Below are 20,908 nucleotides of genomic sequence, written 5' to 3'. Positions count from 1 at the left end.
CATTTTTTAACTTTTATTCGATTTTGAATGAACTTTTATATCGCCGCGTCGTTGGTGGTTCAATGTGCATTTTGGCTGCCATTTTCCGATCGAATCGAATTACTGGTGACGCGGCGACTGACATTAGTGAAAACTTCCTATTGGTTTGCGACGTAGATAGAGAATAGAGTCTCTATTCTCTATCTACGGTTTGCGATGGCATTTTGACTAGACCCACAGAGTATAGTTCCAAAATACTGGACTGTCCTGTCGATGACATTGACAGTGGGGCGCCACCGTCAATACCGGATCGCTGGTTCAGATTTTTGCCATGTTGGAAACCATATAGTTGAACGATGGTAGCGCCCCCCTGTCATTGAGTTTGGTGGGACAGTTCAGCGTGGGTCATCTATATAGGCAGCATGGTCTTTGATTTTAGCCTGTTGCAGTGGGAACAGAAAAAAATATGTCTGTCAAGTTGACAGGACAGTTGACACTAATGACAAGACAGGATAGGGCGAATTTTGTTTGTCTGGTTGTCGTAAATTATTTCTCTCTTTTTGAAAATAGTCATATTAATTCGTAATTGTTTTCCATCACATTTGGAATTCGAGGTAATTATTTTAAAATATTATTGAGAACTAGGTACTACATTTTAAAATAAACTGCACTCGACTCACTCGTACCACAACTCGTAGGTACATACTTCTATAGCAAAAACCATAGAATAACTCTATGGCAAAAACGAATCAATACGAGTAGAAAAGTTTAATTACAATTTTACCCTTTACAGTTTCCTTTTTATGATAAAGAGATTAAAATCCAACAATCAACATGGCTGGCCCAATGGAAAGAATTCAAGTCTTGGATGATATTGAAAAGGACATAATAACCTGCTTGCAGTGTGCAGGTAAATAGTGTAACAATCATATAAAGCTACACAATATTGTATGCTTCTATTTAGTATTTATAAGTGATTGATATAATTATTGTGATTAACCTTTAATAGTAATGAATAGTCTAAACTGGATAAACTTTCATGTATACTTACAAAATAAAAAGTGTCTATTAGCTTTAATATTGGAAAAGGCATGACAGTATATTTTTTATATGTACTGGTTCTCATCATTCATGTGCTTTTCATTTCAGCTCAAGCACTTTTGGAGCTAAGTAAAGAAAAATCTGGCCAGAAGCAAGCTGAAACAAATACATCCCAATTTTTAAGAACTTTGAACCAAGTGGAATCAAAACTGAGTGATCAAATCAATTATTTGACTCAAGTATCTACAGGGCAACCTCATGAGGGATCTGGGTACGCTTCACAAAAGGTTTTGCAAATGGCATGGCATAGGCTCGAACATGTCAGATCTTGGGTAAATGAACTGGATCGCTTGAAAGCTTCTCATTTGGCAGCAGCCAATAGGAATACCTCTGGGGGTATGTCGAATGGAAATATGACATCATCTGGGACCAGTACATGATATTAGATGATAAATTATAATAAAATTCTCATAAAATCTAGATTTGCTTAGTTTAACATGTATTGTATTGTAAGATTGTAATCTGTAATGGTGGATATTGTAAGCTCATAATATTAAAAGGTGATTAACCCAACAACATAAGAAATATTTTTCATTAATATAACCATAGCTGGGCACCGTTAATCAAATAGTTAACTTCGTTAATCGTTAAACCGTTAATAAAAAAATTAACTTCGTTAAACGTTAAAACGTTACATTTCGCAAGATTTAACGCAAGTTAACGTTAATCGTTAATCCGTTAATACATGATAATAAAACGAAAAAAATAATTGTATGCATGGTTCAAATAATTTTGAAAGTTTGTATCGCACATGGAATTTATTCCTCTTTTATGTTTGCGCTACAAGCTTACGAAATTATTTGAACCTTGCATAAGTACAATTATTTTTTTCGTTTTAGTACAACTGCATTTCAGAATAAAAGCTTGTTTTAAAAAAAAATTCAAACGCTTTTTAGTAGTATCTCAATCTCAGAGCCTTGGTTCAATTACAATACAATTTAGCACCAATGTGCTCGAAAAGACAAATCCAGCAAACCCAAACTCGATAAGTTTCCACCGTTTCGTTAAGGAATTCCTATGGCCACCTCCTGACTCCATCATCAGGACCCTGGACATCATCTAGTACTAAAGTGCTCGAAAAGACAAATCCAACGAACCCAAATTCGATGCGATGCCGCCGTTTCATTTAGGAGTTCCTATGGCCACCTCATGACTTCATCATCAGACCAGCTCAATGGTACCATAACATTGCATTGTCATCGTACTTCCATAAGTATATGGATAGTGCCAGGGTCTGGACCAAGTGCTGCCCAGAATCAACCCATAGTGCATTTTGTTCCTCAGGCCAATACTAATGTGTAAACCGAAGCGCACTGAAATCTATCCCTGGAGTTAAGAGAAAAAAAGAGTTTTGTTTTGAATTATTTACATACAAAATATCATCGATGTATACCTAATACGCATAAGATTTCGTGATTTTGGCATTAAATAATACTCGCTATGTTGAACTTAACCATACTGCATCCGTACACCTTACTTTAGTGCGACTTAGACATTCTTTACAAGCGATCTAACGCTGTTGCAATATTTTAGTTAGTTGACAGAAATCATTATTTCCAAAATGAAGCAAGAAGTTTTAGTTCTCTATCCTTGCGAAAAATGAATTGGTATATTAAAATTGATTATTGAAGTTATTGTAAGCTAAAACTTCTTGCTCCATTTTGGAAATAATTAATTTCGGTCAACTAACTAAACTACTGAAACAGCGCTCGATCGCTTATAAATAATGTCGAAGTCGTACTAAAGTAAGGTGTACGGATGCAGTATGGTTAAGTTTAACATAGCGAGTGTTATTTAATGCCAAAATCGCGAAGTCTTATCCGTAGTAGGTATACATCGATGATATTTTGTATGTAAATAATTCAAAACAAAATTCTTTTTTTCTCTTAACTCCAGGAATAGATTTCAGTGCGCTCCGGTTTACAAATTAGTATTGGCCTGAGGAACAAAATGCACTATAGTTTCATTCTGGGCAGCACTTGGTCCAACTTTCATACATGGATTGGCACTGTCCTTTCAGCTCAATCGGTTCAGGAAAACTGGTCTTAAATTCAGTTGCAAGAGTTGTCTCACACATACAAACAAGTGTCGTTAAGTAGTAATCTGGTTACAAAAACTGTTGTTTTGGGTACTGGAAGTTCTGGAAGCCCGAACGAACTTGTCAGAACGCGTTTTTCTAGCGTTTTTCAGCGTGCCTGCTGTATCTTTTTGGTAAATAGTAGGTACTGGATTAACGATTAACGGACTTAGGATAATTTAACGGAAGTTAACGAGTCCGTTAACATTTTTTCAAGTTAACTTAAAAGTTAATCCGTTAATAGAAATGTTAACTTCGTTAATTAACGATTAACGGATTAACGAGTTAATGCCCAGCTATGAATATAACACTGTTATGAGAAGCATAATATCGCAATTGAAACTTCACCTACAGATGATGTAAATAAAAACTTCACATACCTATTTGTTTTCAAAATAATGACCATACTCACCAAACGTACCAACCAACAGCCTTTAATCAACAAGCAGAACACAGATATTAACCCTACTATTAAAAGTAGATATTAACCCAGTAAAATATAAGTATAAATGAATACCTATCATAGAACTGAAGTTCAGCTTGAGGAACTTTTTGGATTAGTTTGAATAAAAACAGTTTTTTATGACTAGACTAGCTTTTGCCTGCAATTAATCTATGTCTAATATTAAATGCGAAAGTAACTCTTGTCTGTCTGTCTCTCTTTTACGCCATAACCACTGAACCGATTTTGATGATATTTGGCATATACATAGTTTTGAGTCCCGGGAAAGGACAGGATAGTTTTTATCCCGGTTTTTGAAACAGGAACGCGCATGATAGTTTTTCTGTGAAAGACAAAAATTCCACGCGGGCGAAGCTGCGGGCGGAAAGCTAGTAGTCTATATGTTATTCTTGGTTATGTTATAATCAATAATACTGTAGTTTCATTGAAATCCGTTCAGTAGTTTTTGCGTGAAAGAGTAACAACATCCATACAAACTTTCGCATTTATAATATTAGTAGGATTTTGTAAACAGCCAGCAAATAAATTCTGCATCTAAATGTTTTAAAACAGCTTGGCTACAATAATAATAGTTTTTAGTAATGTAAACATCTATATATATAAAAANAATAAAATTCTCATAAAATCTAGATTAGCTTAGTTTAACATGTATTGTATTGTAAGATTGTAATCTGTAATGGTGGATATTGTAAGCTCATAATATTAAAAGGTGATTAACCCAACAACATAAGAAATATTTTTCATTATTATAACACTGTTATGAGAAGCATAATATCGCAATTGAAACTTCACCTACAGATGATGTAAATAAAAACTTCACATACCTATTTGTTTTCAAAATAATGACCATACTCACCAAACGTACCAACCAACAGCCTTTAATCAACAAGCAGAACACAGATATTAACCCTACTATTAAAAGTAGATATTACCCCAGTAAAATATAAGTATAAATGAATACCTATCATAGAACTGAAGTTCAGCTTGAGGAACTTTTTGGATTAGTTTGAATAAAAACAGTTTTTTATGACTAGACTAGCTTTTGCCTGCAATTAATCTATGTCTAATATTAAATGCGAAAGTAACTCTTGTCCGTCTGTCTCTCTTTTACGCCATAACCACTGAACCGATTTTGATGATATTTGGCATATACATAGTTTGAGTCCCGGGAAAGGACAGGATAGTTTTTATCCCGGTTTTTGAAACAGGAACGCGCATGATAGTTTTTCTGTGAAAGACAAAAATTCAACGCGGGCGAAGCTGCGGGCGGAAAGCTAGTAGTCTATATGTTATTCTTGGTTATGTTATAATCAATAATACTGTAGTTTCATTGAAATCCGTTCAGTAGTTTTTGCGTGAAAGAGTAACAAACATCCATACAAACTTTCGCATTTATAATATTAGTAGGATTTTGTAAACAGCCAGCAAATAAATTCTGCATCTAAATGTTTTAAAACAGCTTGGCTACAATAATAATAGTTTTTAGTAATGTAAACATTGTTAATAAAAAAAGGTCCATCTTTAAGCTTTGCCTTTAAAAGAAGGATTAACTTGAAGAGGAGGGGACATTATTACTTTGCTCTATGGGAGGGGATGAAAAAAGAAAACAAAATGTTTAATGTGCACCACATGTTTAATATGCAAATTATTTGTAGGTTTCAAATACAACATCAAACAGTTTTTTATGGAATGAAATTATACTTTTACATCTTAAAAAGTTGCTCTTACACAAGCAATTTTTGAGCAATAATAGCTCAGTACACATTTTGGTTATTATATTGGCTACAATTATGTTTTGCATTGTCAATTAACATTCACTTTAAAGTTATATTTCAGTAAATTTTCACTCTTTACATTCTCTGATTGCATGTGTAAGAGTACCCTCAGATAATTACCATAGATCAGAATAGGAATGTAGTTTTAACATGTACTTCTTTTATGTTAGCAGCTTATACAAGATCCTCAAAGGTTATTAAGCAAGAAAAACACTGCCTATTCTGATCTACCCTTTTTACACATACAAACATAGAATAGAGAGACCATATCAATTCAATACTTCTATACTTAACAAGACTCTCACTGTTCATTATTTAGCTGGTTAAAATGCACAAATTCCCCATAATGTTGCCAGATCTAATGCTCACACATCACTACTACAAATAATTCAAATAATATAAATTGTGCTACAATCATAAATAAACTATGTATATTACATTAAATTCACCTCAATCATTAATTAAATAAGACAAATCAGGTAAATACATGTGGGTTATATTTACTGCAAAAAAAAACAGCACTGTTCAATGTTTCTACTTGTGAAAGTCACTCCTCTTTTCAGCTTCGTTGGTTTGCATTTGCCTTTGTGAATTTCTCTATATCATCCAATGATCTTTTGGCTTTAGAAGAGATATCATCCATAGATCTTCTGGCTGTAGATGTTATGTCATCAAGTGACTTCTTTGTGTGTGAAAGCAATTCATCAGTACTTTTACAAGCTGTGCTTGCAAGTTCTTTTATTTCTGAATCAATTTTCCCAATTACCCACTCAATTGCTTGACGGCCTTTTCCAGCATTCAGAGATATTTTATTTGCTAATAAATCTTCCATGTAACTACTAAGTGGCACTCCCTGTAAAAAAGAAATTTAAATTAACAAAGTTAATAGGGACAAGTAAATAAAACAATGTCAAAAATCTTGAACTTAAAAATTAAAAATTTTCATCTTTGTGTACTTCTAATCAGTTAGGTAATCTAATATGTTTATCGAGCTTTCTTATCATCATCATACGCATGTTGTATGGCTATAGATACAAGTCACGTTTTTCAAGCCTTATCAATAATGCACGATATGACCGAACTTTGACTCTATTCATGAAGTCATATTTGTATACATAATTATGCAGTATCAGTGCACTCATCATTTAGGATTCTTAATGAGTTGTTAATGACCCAAGTTGTTGATTTAAAAGTTATGTACCCCTCAAGTTAAATGGCAGTTCTTAAATTTTATTAATATTCCTCTTGGGAAGATAACAAAAGGATGCAGCAGACAGAATTTTTCAATGTGTAGATCAAGTACTCTGTTTATTTTAAAAGTTTAATGTGAGGTATTCAATTTCAGGCTGGTGTATGTGTTACGGTTAATGTAATAAATTGAAACGACAGTCGCGGTAAAAGTGATAAATGAATCACATTTAAGTGATTATTTAATAATTCAAGCATAGTACTAACAAATTTCATAAAAGAGAACAACATCTTGTGTATGTGCTCGTGTACAGCCAAACTTTTGAACGTTTTGACATCATATATTAATATAATTTGGCATAATGAGTTTGGAGTGTTTCTTGCATAATATTACTTTTCCATGATGCCTATAACATAATGTTTTGATTTAAAGTGAAAAATAGGTTAAGGTGCGGCGGGGGTGGCCCTTGGGTCACCCCTAAGCCGCCTATTTAGTTTTATACACACATAAATGACCTCATATTAATCACATTTACCAAATCATGCGGTAATTATTAATAATAACCGGTGATTATTCATAATTTTCACATTTATCACTTTGACCGTAACATATATATCATTAACCAATATTTTTAACATGCTTATACATATAGAAATACGAAAATATTATGCTCTATGTTATTCTTATCATAACATTAATTGAACACGACTTACTTGTACTGTGACCACAGCCTCTTGTCTAAGAAGTGTTTTAGCTGGATCTGTGGGGTGGGGTGTGTACTTCACTGTCTCATCCACAGCAATGTACCGACAGAATGTTAAGTTTGTTGTCTTCAGTGTCATTTGACGTTGAATAGGATTCACTTCTGATTTCTCACTTGCATAGCATATCTTGGCTGTTCCAATAAGCTGAAATTATAAAAATAAAATGGATCTTAATTAAATTGCAGGAAATATACTGGTGTGAGGTACCTTTGTGTTGATGTACGAGTACAATCCTTTGTTTTGTTAACCTTTGTTCTCTTGGATCTATGAAATAAAAAATATCATACAAAAACAAATCTCTCAGTTGTGAATCATGTTTCTTACCTATAAAGAGGAATAAATTATAAATGTTTACCTACAATGAGAAATAAAAACATATTTGTGGTGTGAGGTAATTAGCTTGTTTCCTCTTTATTAGTAATTGACATCTGATTCTTAATGGAAATTTTTAAGTTATAAGCAATGGAATGTTTGGTATTTTGGACTGTCTTCATTTATCTCTACACAAAGAATCTTTGTTTTACATAAGTAACCTTGGCAGTGAAAATAATTTGCACGAGATATTCAAGGTTGTCTAATAATAACAACACATGCTGAATTATGCTCTTCCTGGTTTTAATTTTATTAATGACATTCACTCAATAATTCAGAATGGATTAGCAAATGTATCAAATATTATGGTAGAGTAATCAATTAAACACTTATAATATAGATTAAATCAACTTACTGCTTGGGCCCATCTCGGGAAAAACCATTTAGAACTGACGAGTCTGTGGGTATGCAGTACACCGTCTACGACTCTTCTTTCTACAACATCGGTCCCAATGACAGCTGGGTTCATAGGATTGGGATATTTCCTCCACGCTGCTTGTGCAACGGTCTCCCATGGGTGGCTGTAATATTTTAGAAAAAAATATTATCAAATTTATCCTTGAGTGTAGGTACCTACAAAATACTGGATTGGTTCATGGAGCACTGTTGCGTCATTTTTAACTTACTTGAAAGTGTGTTCTGATGTCCAAATTTTCATTTTGCGTGTTTTATTACGAAGTCTTCGTAAATTTAATTAGATAGAACTGTTATCGTTTTATAAAATATTTTTCTTATCTTTTCTCACATTACGCTGACAAAAGTAAAATACTTCGAAAGAAACTCGAATGAAATGAACGATGAATGGGATGTTGACAGCTGAGCCAAAGACCAATCCATAGACAATAAAGTCCATTCCACAGATTATGAGTAAAGTCATTGACTTGTAATAATATATGGACCGGTCTTGGTTAAAATTATATTCTACATTCTACAAAATAAATGTCTACTATTATACTATTGGAAGATTGGAACATAAAATGGCCGGCAAGTGTTGTATTCGGAGGGAGGAGAAAAAGAAATAGGCTTTTGGGGTTGGAATAAATTGTATCAGTTGAACTTTAAGTAGTGCCCAATGAGCATACTTCGGCATATACTTCGGCATAGACCAACTCTAGCAACCCCCCATAAACAAGTTCGCTAGTCAAACGTGATGTATGGCCAGTCTATAGATTTTTAGTAGGTTAATGGTAATCGTCTGTTGTCAGTGTCAATGTCACTTGTGTTGTCAGATGTCTCGTCCATCCACCTGTCAGTCAGTCAGTCTTTTTGAAAAGAAGATGAAGGTAAAAGCAAGTCAAGGTTAAATTATTAACTTTAAAGTTTTAAGTTTAACAAATCTAATTAGTGCCAGTTTTATACAAAAAATAAATCAACAATATGACTACCGAAGCAGAGGAAAAAGCTCTTAGGTATAGAAGGGCGCAAAGTGTAACTAAAGCCGAGGAAATCACTGAAAAAGAAAACAAGGCTCGTAGACTTCAATTTGATAAACCGTAAGTTGAAATCTCTTTAAATAGGTGCTTTACCTTTAATACTTATTTTTTCTACGTTTTTATTGTGATCATTTGTACAAAACTTAAGAGAGACTGGTAGCCAAGTTGATTATTTGAAGTAGGTAGTTTTATTAGTTTTATCTCCAATCTGATGACCACGACCAAAAATATTGTGCTGGTCTATTGAAAAACTTGTGCGAAATTAATGTTCTATGGCATTGTTTGTTTTGTAGTTCCAAAAATAATAACAAGCCCTTGAATCAACTTTTACAACTTGCATTTACCCAACATAGAGAAGCATTTTAAATAAATTAATATGAATTTCCGGAGCTTTAGAATGATATATTATTATTATTTAATTCCTTCATTTTTTGGTCTTTGCTGGCAGAGAAACTGACAAGAAATAATATTATTTTCTAGATGCCACAAACCAAGAGATTCCTTGTTTTCATGGAGTTCTGAGTTCACAAACTTCACTGGCTTAGTGAATTGGGGCTTTCTGATGCTAACTATTGGTGGTGTTCGTCTGTTTTTAGAGAACATTCTCAAGTAAGTATGACCTAAGTCTCTAAATTATATACAATTGTTTATTCCTTTAAATAGTTTATTGTTAGACAATCACAACTATTTTACTCTGTTTTTAGATTAGGAACAAGGTACCTATAACAAAGAATTTTTGATTGCAGGTATGGAATTCGAGTTAATCCTATTGAATGGATCATTGTGCTTACAGGGTATAATGAAGGCAATAATTACCAGTTCCCATCAGTCATTCTTTTAATATGTTAGTATGAGATTATACATATTATTATTTAGTTCCTATATGAGATGAAGATGTATGTCACATAAATAAGTAGTCTATCATAAATTACTGATCCTATTTAAATATTTTTAAACATTGCAAACCAGTACTTCTAAATCTGATAGGAATATTCCTTTGAGGTTTATTTCATGTGTCTGAGCAATATTGAAAGTGATGTATGGAAAATTGGATATGTATTAATGGAATCAATTCAACATATTAAACCATTTAAAAAATAAAAACAATTTGAACATTTTCAGTCAGTGTTGTACCAGCTGTGACTACTCTGCTGATTGAAAAAGCTGTAGCTGTGGTAAGTATTTATGTTCTAATTTTATTAATTCATAATAAACTTGAAGAAATAATCATTTGACTTTGTATTTTTCAGGATATTTTACCAGAAAAGTTAGGTCTTGGTTTACAAATATCAAATATTTTATTTGTGATAATATTGCCTGTGGTTGTGTTGCATTTCAAAGGACCAGAATTTAGTTTTGGTGAGTCATCTTATTATTATAATATTAAAACTAAGTTGCAAGTTATTGTTTGGTTGTTTAATATTTTTCCTTGTTTACAGTGGGAATAACAACAGTGTGTATGATCTATTTGATTTTATTCCTTAAGTTGTGGAGCTACACACAAACAAATCACTGGTGTAGAAATGGAATGAAGGGAAAAATGGCCAAGCATAAACTGAGAAGGCAAAGCTTATCAGCACCTAATTGGAGTAAGTGCCTAGCTAGATGATACTTAGATCTAGATTGAAGAAGTAAAAAGAATATGCTTGTTAGTTGACTTAGTTTAAGAAAAAGTTTTGGGTAGTCTTCCATATTATTGTATTTTTTATAAAAACACAGTTATTAATAGAATTTGACTTGTAAAAATATTTCCATTCCTTAAATATATTTCATGTAATAGTATGATGATAATGTTATCATTTACAGATAAACTAACGCACCCTGAACAAGAGCGTAAGTTGAGAGTGAGGATGGCCAAAGAATATCTTGCTGTGTTTCTAAACTTTCTTTTAAAACAATAATGTTCTCCAATATTTCTGTGCGCTTTTCACAATTGATTGCTAGATTGATTTCGACATTTTAGTATTTATTCTAATCATCTAAGCTCTTGATAAGTTTTTATAAAAAAATCTTAGACTAAATACAAAATGACTTTCGAAAACGTAATTAGCGAGGGACGTATCTGCCATTAGCTATGATTCATAAATTTTAATGTGAAAAGAGGGCTAAGTTCAGTACAAAGGTCGTCAGTCGTGTTGAGAGTCCATCCATGCCATCATTTAATCACCGTGTAAAAGTGCTTTTTTGAGCCTATTTACAGAAATAAATGAGTTTTTTACCTCTATCTTATATTATGATAGTGAGAAGGTAGCTATAGTATAGGAGGAAGGACATTTTTTAGTAAGTTTTTAATCATGTCTCTGATATAATGCATACTTGGCGATACGTTTCCCGTATCTTTTCCGAAGTTTGATTGCCGGGTTTCAAGTCCAATTAATATTTTTGGAAGAATAATGCATCAACGGAATATTATTAGTCATCATTATCTATTGAAAACCTAATGAAATAATGTACTGGTAAAAGTATGTCACATGGCCAAAAGAACTCGTTATCGTCGCCTTATCTTGTGAGCTTAATGTCGAAATCGATCAAGTGGTTCAATGGCCTTTCTGTACTTTTTAACAAAATTCTAATCAATAATTTAATTAGTGTTGCTATCACATGCTTCAATTTATTACTTTTGCCTTGGTGTATGTATGTGGTGAGGGAAACTCGCATATACCATCGAAGTATATGAGAAGCATTGAGTAGTCGGTGTGTTGTGTGTTTTCTTCTATCTTTTCTTTTGTCTTATGTGTTAATCTTTCCTCAAAAATATCGTTTCCTTAGATTTTCGCTACCCGCATCAATGGAAACTGACTTTTACAACAAGAAAATGCATCTACCTTTTATGACTGAGTCCAAAATTCAAATCTAAAGATAAATTCATGTTCCATTTGATTAGATTCGCAGTTTATTTACCTAATCTAAAAAGTTTATATGGATTAGTAAGATTATAGATATTTTATATTTAATTCAGTTTTATTTTTTTTCATTCAAGTATGTAGATACATTTTCAGTTTGGGATGTTTTTTTTATATTTTACCTTACCCGTATTCACAAACGATGCTTGCTTAAGTGAAGCAGCAAATCGAACGCACAGCGTTGAATAGCGCACTGTGATTGCTCCGTGTGTCACCCTGTGCCGCCTGTGCGTCCCCGCGCACTGTGAGACCTCATAGTAATGTTTATGAATACGGGCGTAAATGTCTTTACGTGCCTATAAGCTTTGTAAACATTTTGGCTTTCAAAGTTTTCTTAATTTTTTTTTGGCAATTATTTTAAAATATATTTTTTGCTAGAGAGTTTCGACGATGACAAGAATGACGCGATCGCAGCGGCTCGTCTCGTCAAGTACCCCGATAACCTGCACCTTAAAGACCTGTGCTACTTTCTGTTCGCCCCCACCCTGTGTTATGAGTTGAATTTCCCCCGCACGACACGGTTAGTAATCCTGCATGAAGTTCCCTTATGCCTCAAATCATGATCTAATTACAAGTATCATAGGAATTTGTATTCTCATTAGGCCCAGACCATATAACCAAGACTTTAAATTATATCTTAGCGAGTCGTGTCGTAAATGTGACAATTAGCTTGTTCTTTGTCTACAATGGAATTGAAGGTCAAGGATATGTGGTAATGGGCTTAAGTGTTTTGAAATACAAGATGAGCGATATGAATACTTATACATATTGTGCATTTCTGTCTCAGTCTTACATTTGTTTTTTTTTATGGTTTCGTCAGCCACAATAAAATGCGTTTATCTTTTCAGGATAAGGAAGAGGTTCCTAGTCAAACGCCTGCTGGAAGTTATGTTCGGGATAAACCTTGTTCTAGCACTGTTCCAGCAATGGATGATACCGTCTGTCACCAATTCTGTGGATCCATTCTCTCAAATGGACCCGATCAAGATTACTGAAAGACTCCTCAAACTTTCTGTAAGTTTTGTTTTATGAATTGGATTTTCCATAGGCAAGCTTTTATTAAAAAAACGTAGACGGACGGATAATAAATACTCTATAATACACACTACTACAGCTTTTCACAGCTGTATTTCAAATTTCAATAGTGGCCATGGTAATGTGCTGAATCAAACTGCATTCGAACGTCTGACACTAACGCAAAACAAACTTAGCTGTTAAAACGTCATACTCTCATAGATTTATGTGGTAAAGATAACCTATGACATATTTTTTTACCAAAATCATTAATCGTATTTACAGTCAATTGAATACCAATGACATTTCTGGACTAAAATTGGTTTAGGAAAATATTGTCTTCAAATTATTGGTTATTTAATACTGTCATCTATCCAATTCCCAGGTGCCGAACCACTTAATCTGGCTGTGCTTCTTCTACCTAAGCTTCCATTCGTTCCTAAACCTGATGGGCGAGCTCCTTCACTTCGCCGACCGCAAGTTCTACGGCGACTGGTGGAACGCGAACAACATCTCCGTGTTCTGGAGCACGTGGAACATGCCGGTGCACGTGTGGGCCGTGCGCCACGTGTACATCCCTATCACGGAGATGGGGTATAGCAAGGTGGCGGCCAGTGCTGTCGTGTTCTTCATATCGGCTTTCTTCCACGAGTATTTAGTGAGTATTTATTGTTTCTACTTGAGCTTCTTAACTTGATGGGCAAGTTGCTTCACTTCGCCGAGTGAACGCAAACAACATCTCCGTGTTTTGGAGATTGGGTATAGCAAAATGGCGGCTAGTGCTGTCGTGATCTTCATATCGGCTTTCTTCCACGAGTACTTGGTGAGTCTATATTTTACGAAGATACTGCGTCAATAGAACGTCTAAAATGTTATGGGAAAGTAGCCACGCGACGAAATAGTAATTACCTATCTATCTTATTGTTCGTTCTAGGCAAGTTGTTGATTGATAGTTTTGCATTATTAAAACTACCTAAATAATTCTTTATAATATGTTTCTAAACATAATCATTTAATTTCCAGGTCAGCGTGCCTCTTCAAATGTTCCGAATCTGGGCGTTCCTTGGGATGATGGTGCAGCCTCCTCTAGCAGTGATATCGCGCTTCGCAGAGCTGAAGTTCGGCCCCCGCTATGGTAACATGATGGTGTGGGCTTCCCTCATCCTCGGCCAGCCACTGGCTATCATGATGTACTACCATGACTACGCTCTGGAACACTTCAAACCCATACAATAAGAACCAGACTGCAATCAAAACACAACTCTATTACTTACATGTAAGAATACTTTGGGGTCATCCATAAAGTACGTCACACGTAAAGAGGGGGGGAGGGGGTTGACAAAGTGTGACATGGTGTGACAAGGGGTGGGAGGGGTCCTAAGTTTTGTGACATCACATTTCAATTGTTTCAAATATTTGATATAATGTTGATTTCATTAAAAAAAAGTACTTAATTTAAATTAAAATAAAACTAATTTCGGAACTGCTGTTAATTTAATAATTTTTCGAAGTGAAATTGCAAAACATGTGACGTCACACTAGGGAGGGGGGGTCTCAGAAATGTGACCACCTGTGACATGGACGGAGGGGGGGTCAAAAAATCATGAAATTCGTGTGACGTACTTTATGGATGGCCCCTTTTCTATTATATTTCGAAACATGGGCCTCGCTGATTCTGGGTCAGCCAATAGTCATCATGATGTACTACCATGACTACGCTCTGGAACCCTTCAAGCCTATGCAATAACAGCAATCAAAACAAAACTTCATTCCTTACATGTAAGAATACTTTTCTATTACATTTCAAAACATGGGCTTCACTGATTCTCGGTCAGCCAATAGCCATCATGATGTACTACCATGACTAAGCTCTGGAACACTTCTAGCCCATACAATTACGGCAATCAAAACAAAACTCTATTCCTTACATGTAAGAATACTTATCTATTCAACTCGAAACTTGGGTCTCGCTGATCCTCGCCGGCAGCGGCTGGCTAGCGAGCCATTTATCAATCAATCAAAAAACAACTCTATTCCTTACATGTAAGAACACTTTTCGTATTTCATCTCGAAACGTGGGGCTCTCTGATCTTTGCTTTGTCGTTGGTCATTATGATGTCCTACCATCACTACGCTCGCGAACACTTCAAGCCGATTCAATAGCTCGCTGTAATAGAAACACAACTCTATTTCTTACATGTAAGAATACTTTTCTATCGCGTCTGGACATCGCGTGCAATATACAGTCGACTGCACATAAAAATACATTTCCGTTACAAAAAGACACCTAATTACAACTATTTAAGATCAGTTTTTAGATTGATGTTCTCTGTGCTGTCGACTGTACAAAGGTATTTATTTATTAAGGTACAGCAAAAGATTGCAAATCATGTATAGTATAGTCAATCACATATAGTGTATATTTAGAGAGAGAGAGAGAGTGTTTTTCGCATATAATTGCAACGTTATTTGCGCGAGACTCTTTCTGCAAAAATTGCAATCAAAATAAGGCTCTATTTCTACTAATAAGAATACTTTTTATATGTAGTGTCTCGAAATTATACAGATTAAGCAATGTACAAAGAAGATACGTGTATATTTGAAAAATAGAAGTGCTTGCCATTAATAATAATATCAGAAATTAGATTTTTAAGATGAAATTAATTATTATGTATGTAAAAATATATGCAATTGGTTGATTACTAATACTCAGATGATGAAGATTATTATTGTACAGGGGTTAGATAAATACTAATACAGAGTCAAAGAAAAATAATTATACCAAAAATTTTGTTACAATAGACATTAGAATTAGACATCAAGACATTAATATTATAATAAATATCTGGGTATTAGCTGTTTTATATGTTGGGGTTAGGTGTTGGGTGCTTGATCAATATTAATAATAATAATTAATAATTTATATGCAATAATTAATAAGTATAGTGGTTTTGATAATATGTATATTTTTTACATTTTGGAAAAGACTGACTGTTTTCCATGTTTCTATTCCGAAAATGCATTTTTATGTTCCTTCGACTATGAACTACTATTTCGTCGGTTAAATAAATCAGAATGTACATACATAATAAAGTATTATTATAATTATTTATAATATACAAGGATTTTTTATGAATTGTTCACATACCAAATTATAATATATAGTTATTTAATTAATATTATGTAGAAAAATGTTGCCATTTTGATGTATTTATTTTTTGTACTTTTATACAATCTTGTTTAGAAATGTTAACTTATAGAAATAAAATATATTGGCTATGCAAAAAGTAGCTGTAATTTGTTTTCATTATATTAATGTTTGAATGAACTTTTAATAAAAATATTTATTTAATTTTTGTTTCATTGCAGTAGCGTCGTCTATATTCATAATAATTTATGATGTTATAATAGGATAATCTATGAAAAACTTTCTTAGTGTGTTTCAATAATGTAAAAATAGTAATACAGTCACATTTTAAATAATATGTACGAATTGAAGTTGGAGCTAATTAAAACCTTTTACACACAGCGATCATGTGCCGTGTTAACACTTCGTTTAATTATTTATTTAGGAAAACCAGGGTTATTCTTGCGGTTGATAGATAGTACATAATATACAGGGTGACAGGTAAAGCGATACATTCCTTGAAAGGGGTTAAAGTAGAGCTCATTTGCAGTCATTTAAGTCATATGACACCATGTCCGAAACTTGTTCATTTCCAAGTTATTCAACATTTAAGTATTTTTTTAAAAATCTCTAGTTTTTATGTTAAAATGTACCCTTGTAATGAAGAATATGGAATAATGTTAACTTTTTTTGTTGTATTCGTATAGCTAAATAATAAGATTGACATTTTAAATTAAAATTTGCAAGAAAGAATCGTCATTACTCAAGTAAAAGCTAAAAAACTATGTATTATTTTTCAAAAAAAATATGTTTTAGGTAATTAAACGAAGAATTTCCAAGAAAAAATGTATGGAATGTTGTGTACAAATTACAGAATTTAGTTCCTTGATTTATTAGCTATTCAAAAAGGTACAGGTGTTTAAGGCTTGGTATTTCTGATAAAGTAGGTATTTCACGCTGTCAAAATCTGCGCGCGCAATACTTCGCCGAAGACAGCGCGCCAAAGAGCTCTCGCGGCTACACAGTATAAAAATACCAGTTGGTTAGGTTAGGTTGACTTCCTTCCGTTCAAGCGTCACACTCACAACACTTTCTAATACAAATCATATCCAAGTGATACAAATTAAAACACCTTTCAGAATTTTTGGGAATATATTTTAGAATCGAATAAATATAAAATAATATAACTGCCAAAGTAAACACGGTTCAAAGAGGCGTGGCATCACCCGACCTTCCGGAAGTTCCGCGCCGGCCAAAATAATTTCAAGATTACGTCACCCGACCTATCGGTAGGTCATTTAATGATCAGTTCATCAGAAAAACATTATATGATCAGTTACTCGTAGTAGCGATTATTTAGAGCTTGGATAATAAATTATAGTTGTTGCAATTCACGAAACTTTGCATGTGGTTAATTACATTAATCAGTACACGCATCAATTTTGTTCACTCTTTTTGTTAATTAATAAATAAAAATATCATACTAAAATTGCATACATATTTGTTTGTATTGGTCTGGGTGTTTTCTTTCCATAATTTATGTACAACGTATTACGGGGCTCTGTATCGAAAATCACTATGAGCATCACACGCGGTTACCTGGCGCAGGCACCCGCTCTGAGCACTCATGGGAGTTTATGCAGAGGTTGCTAGAGTTTGACTTTGAGCTTTGTTTATAGTCATTACGAAGCAGATTTTGATGGGAAACTGCACTGTCTTGAATTCGAAAGGGTAATTTGACGGTGTTAGGGGAATTCTAGGAATAAATGCAGAGCCTCCTCATTGAGATTGAGACATTTCAATTTGAGATTTCACTTGACATTGATTGCAATCTGACATGGAGTTATCAAACACTTGTAAAAATAAAAAGTAATTAAATCAAAAGCAGTAAGTATCTACACTGGTCATCATAAAAATCGACCCACCCGCGACAGGCACTTTCAAACGTATGCATCCCCACTTCCCACCAATATTACTATACTATATTACCATTTAAAAGCCTAGTTCTAAACTTCATTTCATTAAAGGAAAGGTTTTTACCCCAAAAATGTGTCTGTAGAAGAATCCAGAGTCACTTCTTCAAAAAATAGGTAGTTACGCTTGAACCAACTTTTATGGCTATAAAACTGTTAAGTTGGAATTAATCGCTATCCATCTGTTACAGAGGACACGTGAGATCATTATTTGGTTTTATAACCATAAAAATTGGTCTAATTGATCCGCTAGTTTATAATAGGTAGCTTTCCCTCCGCAACCTTATTGGTATTCCATGTATGTGTCTTTTAACTGATTTCTGTTACACATTTCATGTAAAATTTGTCCAGTTATAACTCCATTTACATCTGCATCTGTAAACAAGGGTTCATGTTCTCCAGCCCAGATGCCGAGTAAACAGAATCGTCTTTCAGTGACGTGCAGCTGCCCCTATATTTGACCCACTGACCTAATTTTTTATTATTTATTTGTATCAGTGTCAGTGTCTTCTAAAGAGTGTAAGACGATTGTATGTAGGTACTATTAAAATGTAATTTTAGCTCATTGGTTTTGTCTCATATTTGAGGAATGTACTATGTATCATGAGTAGAGTCTTCGTTTAAAAGGATGCGAACGATTTAAATTTCAATAGGTAGACAAAATTGATAATTATTATTCTTAATTATCAAAAATTTTAGCTTTCTCCAGTAGCACTGATATTATTATACTGTGACTCATCAAAGTCATCATTGTCAAAAATATTGACAAATCGCGAACTGTCACGGCCATAAAACTGACACGCGTCCGTCCTCCGTAAGCGCCACCGCGCGACCTTTAGACATACCTACTCTCTAATCTGTGCGCGCGACTGATTGAGATTGTCCAAGCCGTCATGGACGATTTTTTCCACATTTTTTAACATAGTAACTAAATAAGACGCAATATAAAAATTTCATCCGTTAAAAGCCCTCAAGTTATTTCTGAACTTTAGTTTAGTAAAAGATTTCCGTTTTCACCATTAATCCCAAATTTTTAAGTGACCCCTATAAAAACAAAATTCCTGTTATGTATCACCATAGAGGTCACTTACAAATTAGGGATTGATGGTGAAAACGGGCATTAGAATCTCAAATCGCTTATTTTAAAAATAAAACCATAAATAGAAAACGAATAGAGGTAACTTTGGGAATTTATTCTATCGAGTCAACTTCATCAAATCGTGTTTCCATCCGTTAATAGCCCTAGAAAATATTCTCAACTATGCCCAATAAAAATCTTAGCCTTTAATTTTACTGTTTAGTACCTCAAAAATGATAAATGAAAACCTCATTTTCGCCATTTTCTCTGCTACCCGGCCTTAACAAACACTACTTAATTATTTTTTTATTTGAATTTAAACGTCTAGTAAGATACTTTCATAAAAAAATAAATAAANATACAGTTTTTTTTTCGGTTTCGGTAAAACCGGTTTTGTGACCCCCTAAATCCCACCCTTACGTTCATATAAAAAGAATGTGCGTAATCTATACGTACATAAGGCACCTAAAATAATAGAGAGGAAAGAATTGATTGTATTGAACAATGAACCGTCTCAGCTATAAAAGACCCACCAATACGTAACTGTGTCACAGTCAGAGCCTTCAAACTCAAATTCAAGCTACATCTGCTATCTATCCAAAATAATATTTAAAGTACCTACCTACCTGCCCAAATGTATAAACTGCACATACCAACATTAAAAGTAAATGATATTACACTCAATACATATTATTATTATTATTCATAATTATTATCTTTTCTCTCTCAAACTTATTTTAAATACCTTAACATAATTATATATTCATATTTATTAAGTCATAAACCTTTATTGCATCATCTTAGATTATCATCATAATTATAAGGTGCTCAATAGCACAAATTAATGCACACTTACGTATTTTCTTCTATTTGTCAAATTTTGTAGTAAGTTGTAACGTTCGCTGTGGGCCACGCACCCCTCTTNTAGACGCTTGAAATTTGGCATGCAGGTACCTTAGTAAACTTAAAGCTTAGTTACAACAGGATATTGCGAAATTCCAACGGGAACGGGAGTTAGCGGGAAAAAACATTTGTATGAAAAAATCTAAACCGCGTAAGATAGATGAAGGGGGTAAAACGGGATCCACGCGTACGAAGTCGCGGGCGGCCGCTAGTTATTAAAATAATACGACGACGCAAAAATTGTGGGTATACCTTTACATCTACAGGGTGTTAGGTAAATGGGTATATGAGCCGACACTAGCCCATGTTAACATGGGCATATAAATGGTATGGTGAAGTCAGAAATTTGATATTATCATTTTAATTTTTTTAATTTTCAAAATAAATTTTAAAAAACCGATTTGTATGAAAATTAAAGTAATTAAAATGAAGATATCAATTTTCTGACTTCNAAAAAGTTAACATTACTTATTCCGTATTCTTCATTACAAGGGTACATTTTAACATAAAAACTGGAGATTTTAAAAAAAAATACTTAAATCTTGAATAACTTTGAAATGAACAAGTTTCGGACATGGTGTCATATGACTTAAATGACTGCAAATAAGCTCTACTTTAACCCCTTTCAAGGAATGTATTACGAGATTGGATATATCGGAATACTATTTTTTTTTTTTACAAAAATACGCATTTAAAGTACATTTTATACCTACCGCCTATTTCCATACATCTTTAAAGAAATGTTTCTTAGCACGTG

At 33.6% G+C, this 20,908-nt stretch overlaps 3 protein-coding genes across 5 annotated transcripts; 2 read left to right on the top strand and 1 right to left on the bottom strand.

The window, feature by feature from the left end:
* The first annotated feature begins 469 nt into the window (after positions 1-469).
* MED11 (mediator complex subunit 11) lies at positions 470-4,447 on the top strand. 2 transcript variants are annotated; one of them, XM_028303489.1, is made up of 4 exons: positions 470-593; positions 773-889; positions 1,129-1,501; positions 4,251-4,447. In XM_028303489.1, the coding sequence occupies exons 2-3, from the start codon at positions 814-816 to the stop codon at positions 1,458-1,460; spliced, it is 408 nt and encodes a 135-aa protein (XP_028159290.1). In that variant the 5' UTR covers positions 470-593; positions 773-813; the 3' UTR covers positions 1,461-1,501; positions 4,251-4,447. The 2 variants fall into 2 exon arrangements, with proteins under 2 accessions (XP_028159290.1, XP_028159289.1); XM_028303488.1 differs by lacking the exon at positions 4,251-4,447 and having other exon boundaries at positions 1,129-1,593.
* Positions 4,448-5,234: 787 nt separating this feature from the next.
* On the bottom strand, positions 5,235-8,545 carry slmo (PRELI domain containing slowmo). Its single transcript, XM_028303446.1, has 4 exons — positions 8,347-8,545; positions 8,076-8,241; positions 7,298-7,492; positions 5,235-6,248 (listed from the first exon to the last, which is right to left on the bottom strand). Exons 1-4 carry the CDS (start codon positions 8,376-8,378, stop codon positions 5,955-5,957), a joined length of 687 nt encoding a protein of 228 aa, XP_028159247.1. The 5' UTR covers positions 8,379-8,545; the 3' UTR covers positions 5,235-5,954.
* A 413-nt stretch (positions 8,546-8,958) lies between these two features.
* mdy (diacylglycerol O-acyltransferase) lies at positions 8,959-15,888 on the top strand. Of its 2 annotated transcripts, XM_028303444.1 has the most exons (12): positions 9,054-9,213; positions 9,634-9,762; positions 9,900-9,997; positions 10,276-10,328; positions 10,404-10,512; positions 10,593-10,742; positions 10,960-10,986; positions 12,435-12,576; positions 12,905-13,070; positions 13,456-13,728; positions 14,094-14,355; positions 14,708-15,888. In XM_028303444.1, exons 1-11 carry the CDS (start codon positions 9,098-9,100, stop codon positions 14,304-14,306), a joined length of 1,476 nt encoding a protein of 491 aa, XP_028159245.1. In that variant the 5' UTR covers positions 9,054-9,097; the 3' UTR covers positions 14,307-14,355; positions 14,708-15,888. The 2 variants fall into 2 exon arrangements, with proteins under 2 accessions (XP_028159246.1, XP_028159245.1); XM_028303445.1 differs by lacking the exons at positions 10,960-10,986; positions 14,708-15,888 and having other exon boundaries at positions 8,959-9,213; positions 14,094-14,402.
* Positions 15,889-20,908: the final 5,020 nt, after the last annotated feature.

The sequence above is a fragment of the Ostrinia furnacalis genome, unplaced genomic scaffold (assembly GCF_004193835.3).
Source record: "Ostrinia furnacalis isolate ACB-3 unplaced genomic scaffold, ASM419383v2 OfSCF1242, whole genome shotgun sequence".
Lineage (NCBI taxonomy): Eukaryota > Metazoa > Arthropoda > Insecta > Lepidoptera > Crambidae > Ostrinia > Ostrinia furnacalis.
Note: the sequence above shows the minus strand (reverse complement) of the source record. Positions and strands in the feature narration are given on the sequence as shown.

Coding starts and splice junctions, on each gene's coding strand:
- slmo (XM_028303446.1), bottom strand. CDS start 8,378: ATGAAAATTTGGACATCAGAACACACTTTCAA. Junction 7,493..8,075: donor TCCCGAGATGGGCCCAAGCA/GTAAGTTGATTT, acceptor TTATAATTTCAG/CTTATTGGAACAGCCAAGAT. Junction 6,249..7,297: donor AGGCTGTGGTCACAGTACAA/GTAAGTCGTGTT, acceptor TCTTTTTTACAG/GGAGTGCCACTTAGTAGTTA.
- MED11 (XM_028303489.1), top strand. CDS start 814: ATGGCTGGCCCAATGGAAAGAATTCAAGTCTTGGATGATATTGAAAAG. Junction 890..1,128: donor AACCTGCTTGCAGTGTGCAG/GTAAATAGTGTA, acceptor TTTTCATTTCAG/CTCAAGCACTTTTGGAGCTA.
- mdy (XM_028303444.1), top strand. CDS start 9,098: ATGACTACCGAAGCAGAGGAAAAAGCTCTTAGGTATAGAAGGGCGCAA. Junction 9,763..9,899: donor TTTTTAGAGAACATTCTCAA/GTAAGTATGACC, acceptor TTTTGATTGCAG/GTATGGAATTCGAGTTAATC. Junction 10,513..10,592: donor AGGACCAGAATTTAGTTTTG/GTGAGTCATCTT, acceptor CCTTGTTTACAG/TGGGAATAACAACAGTGTGT.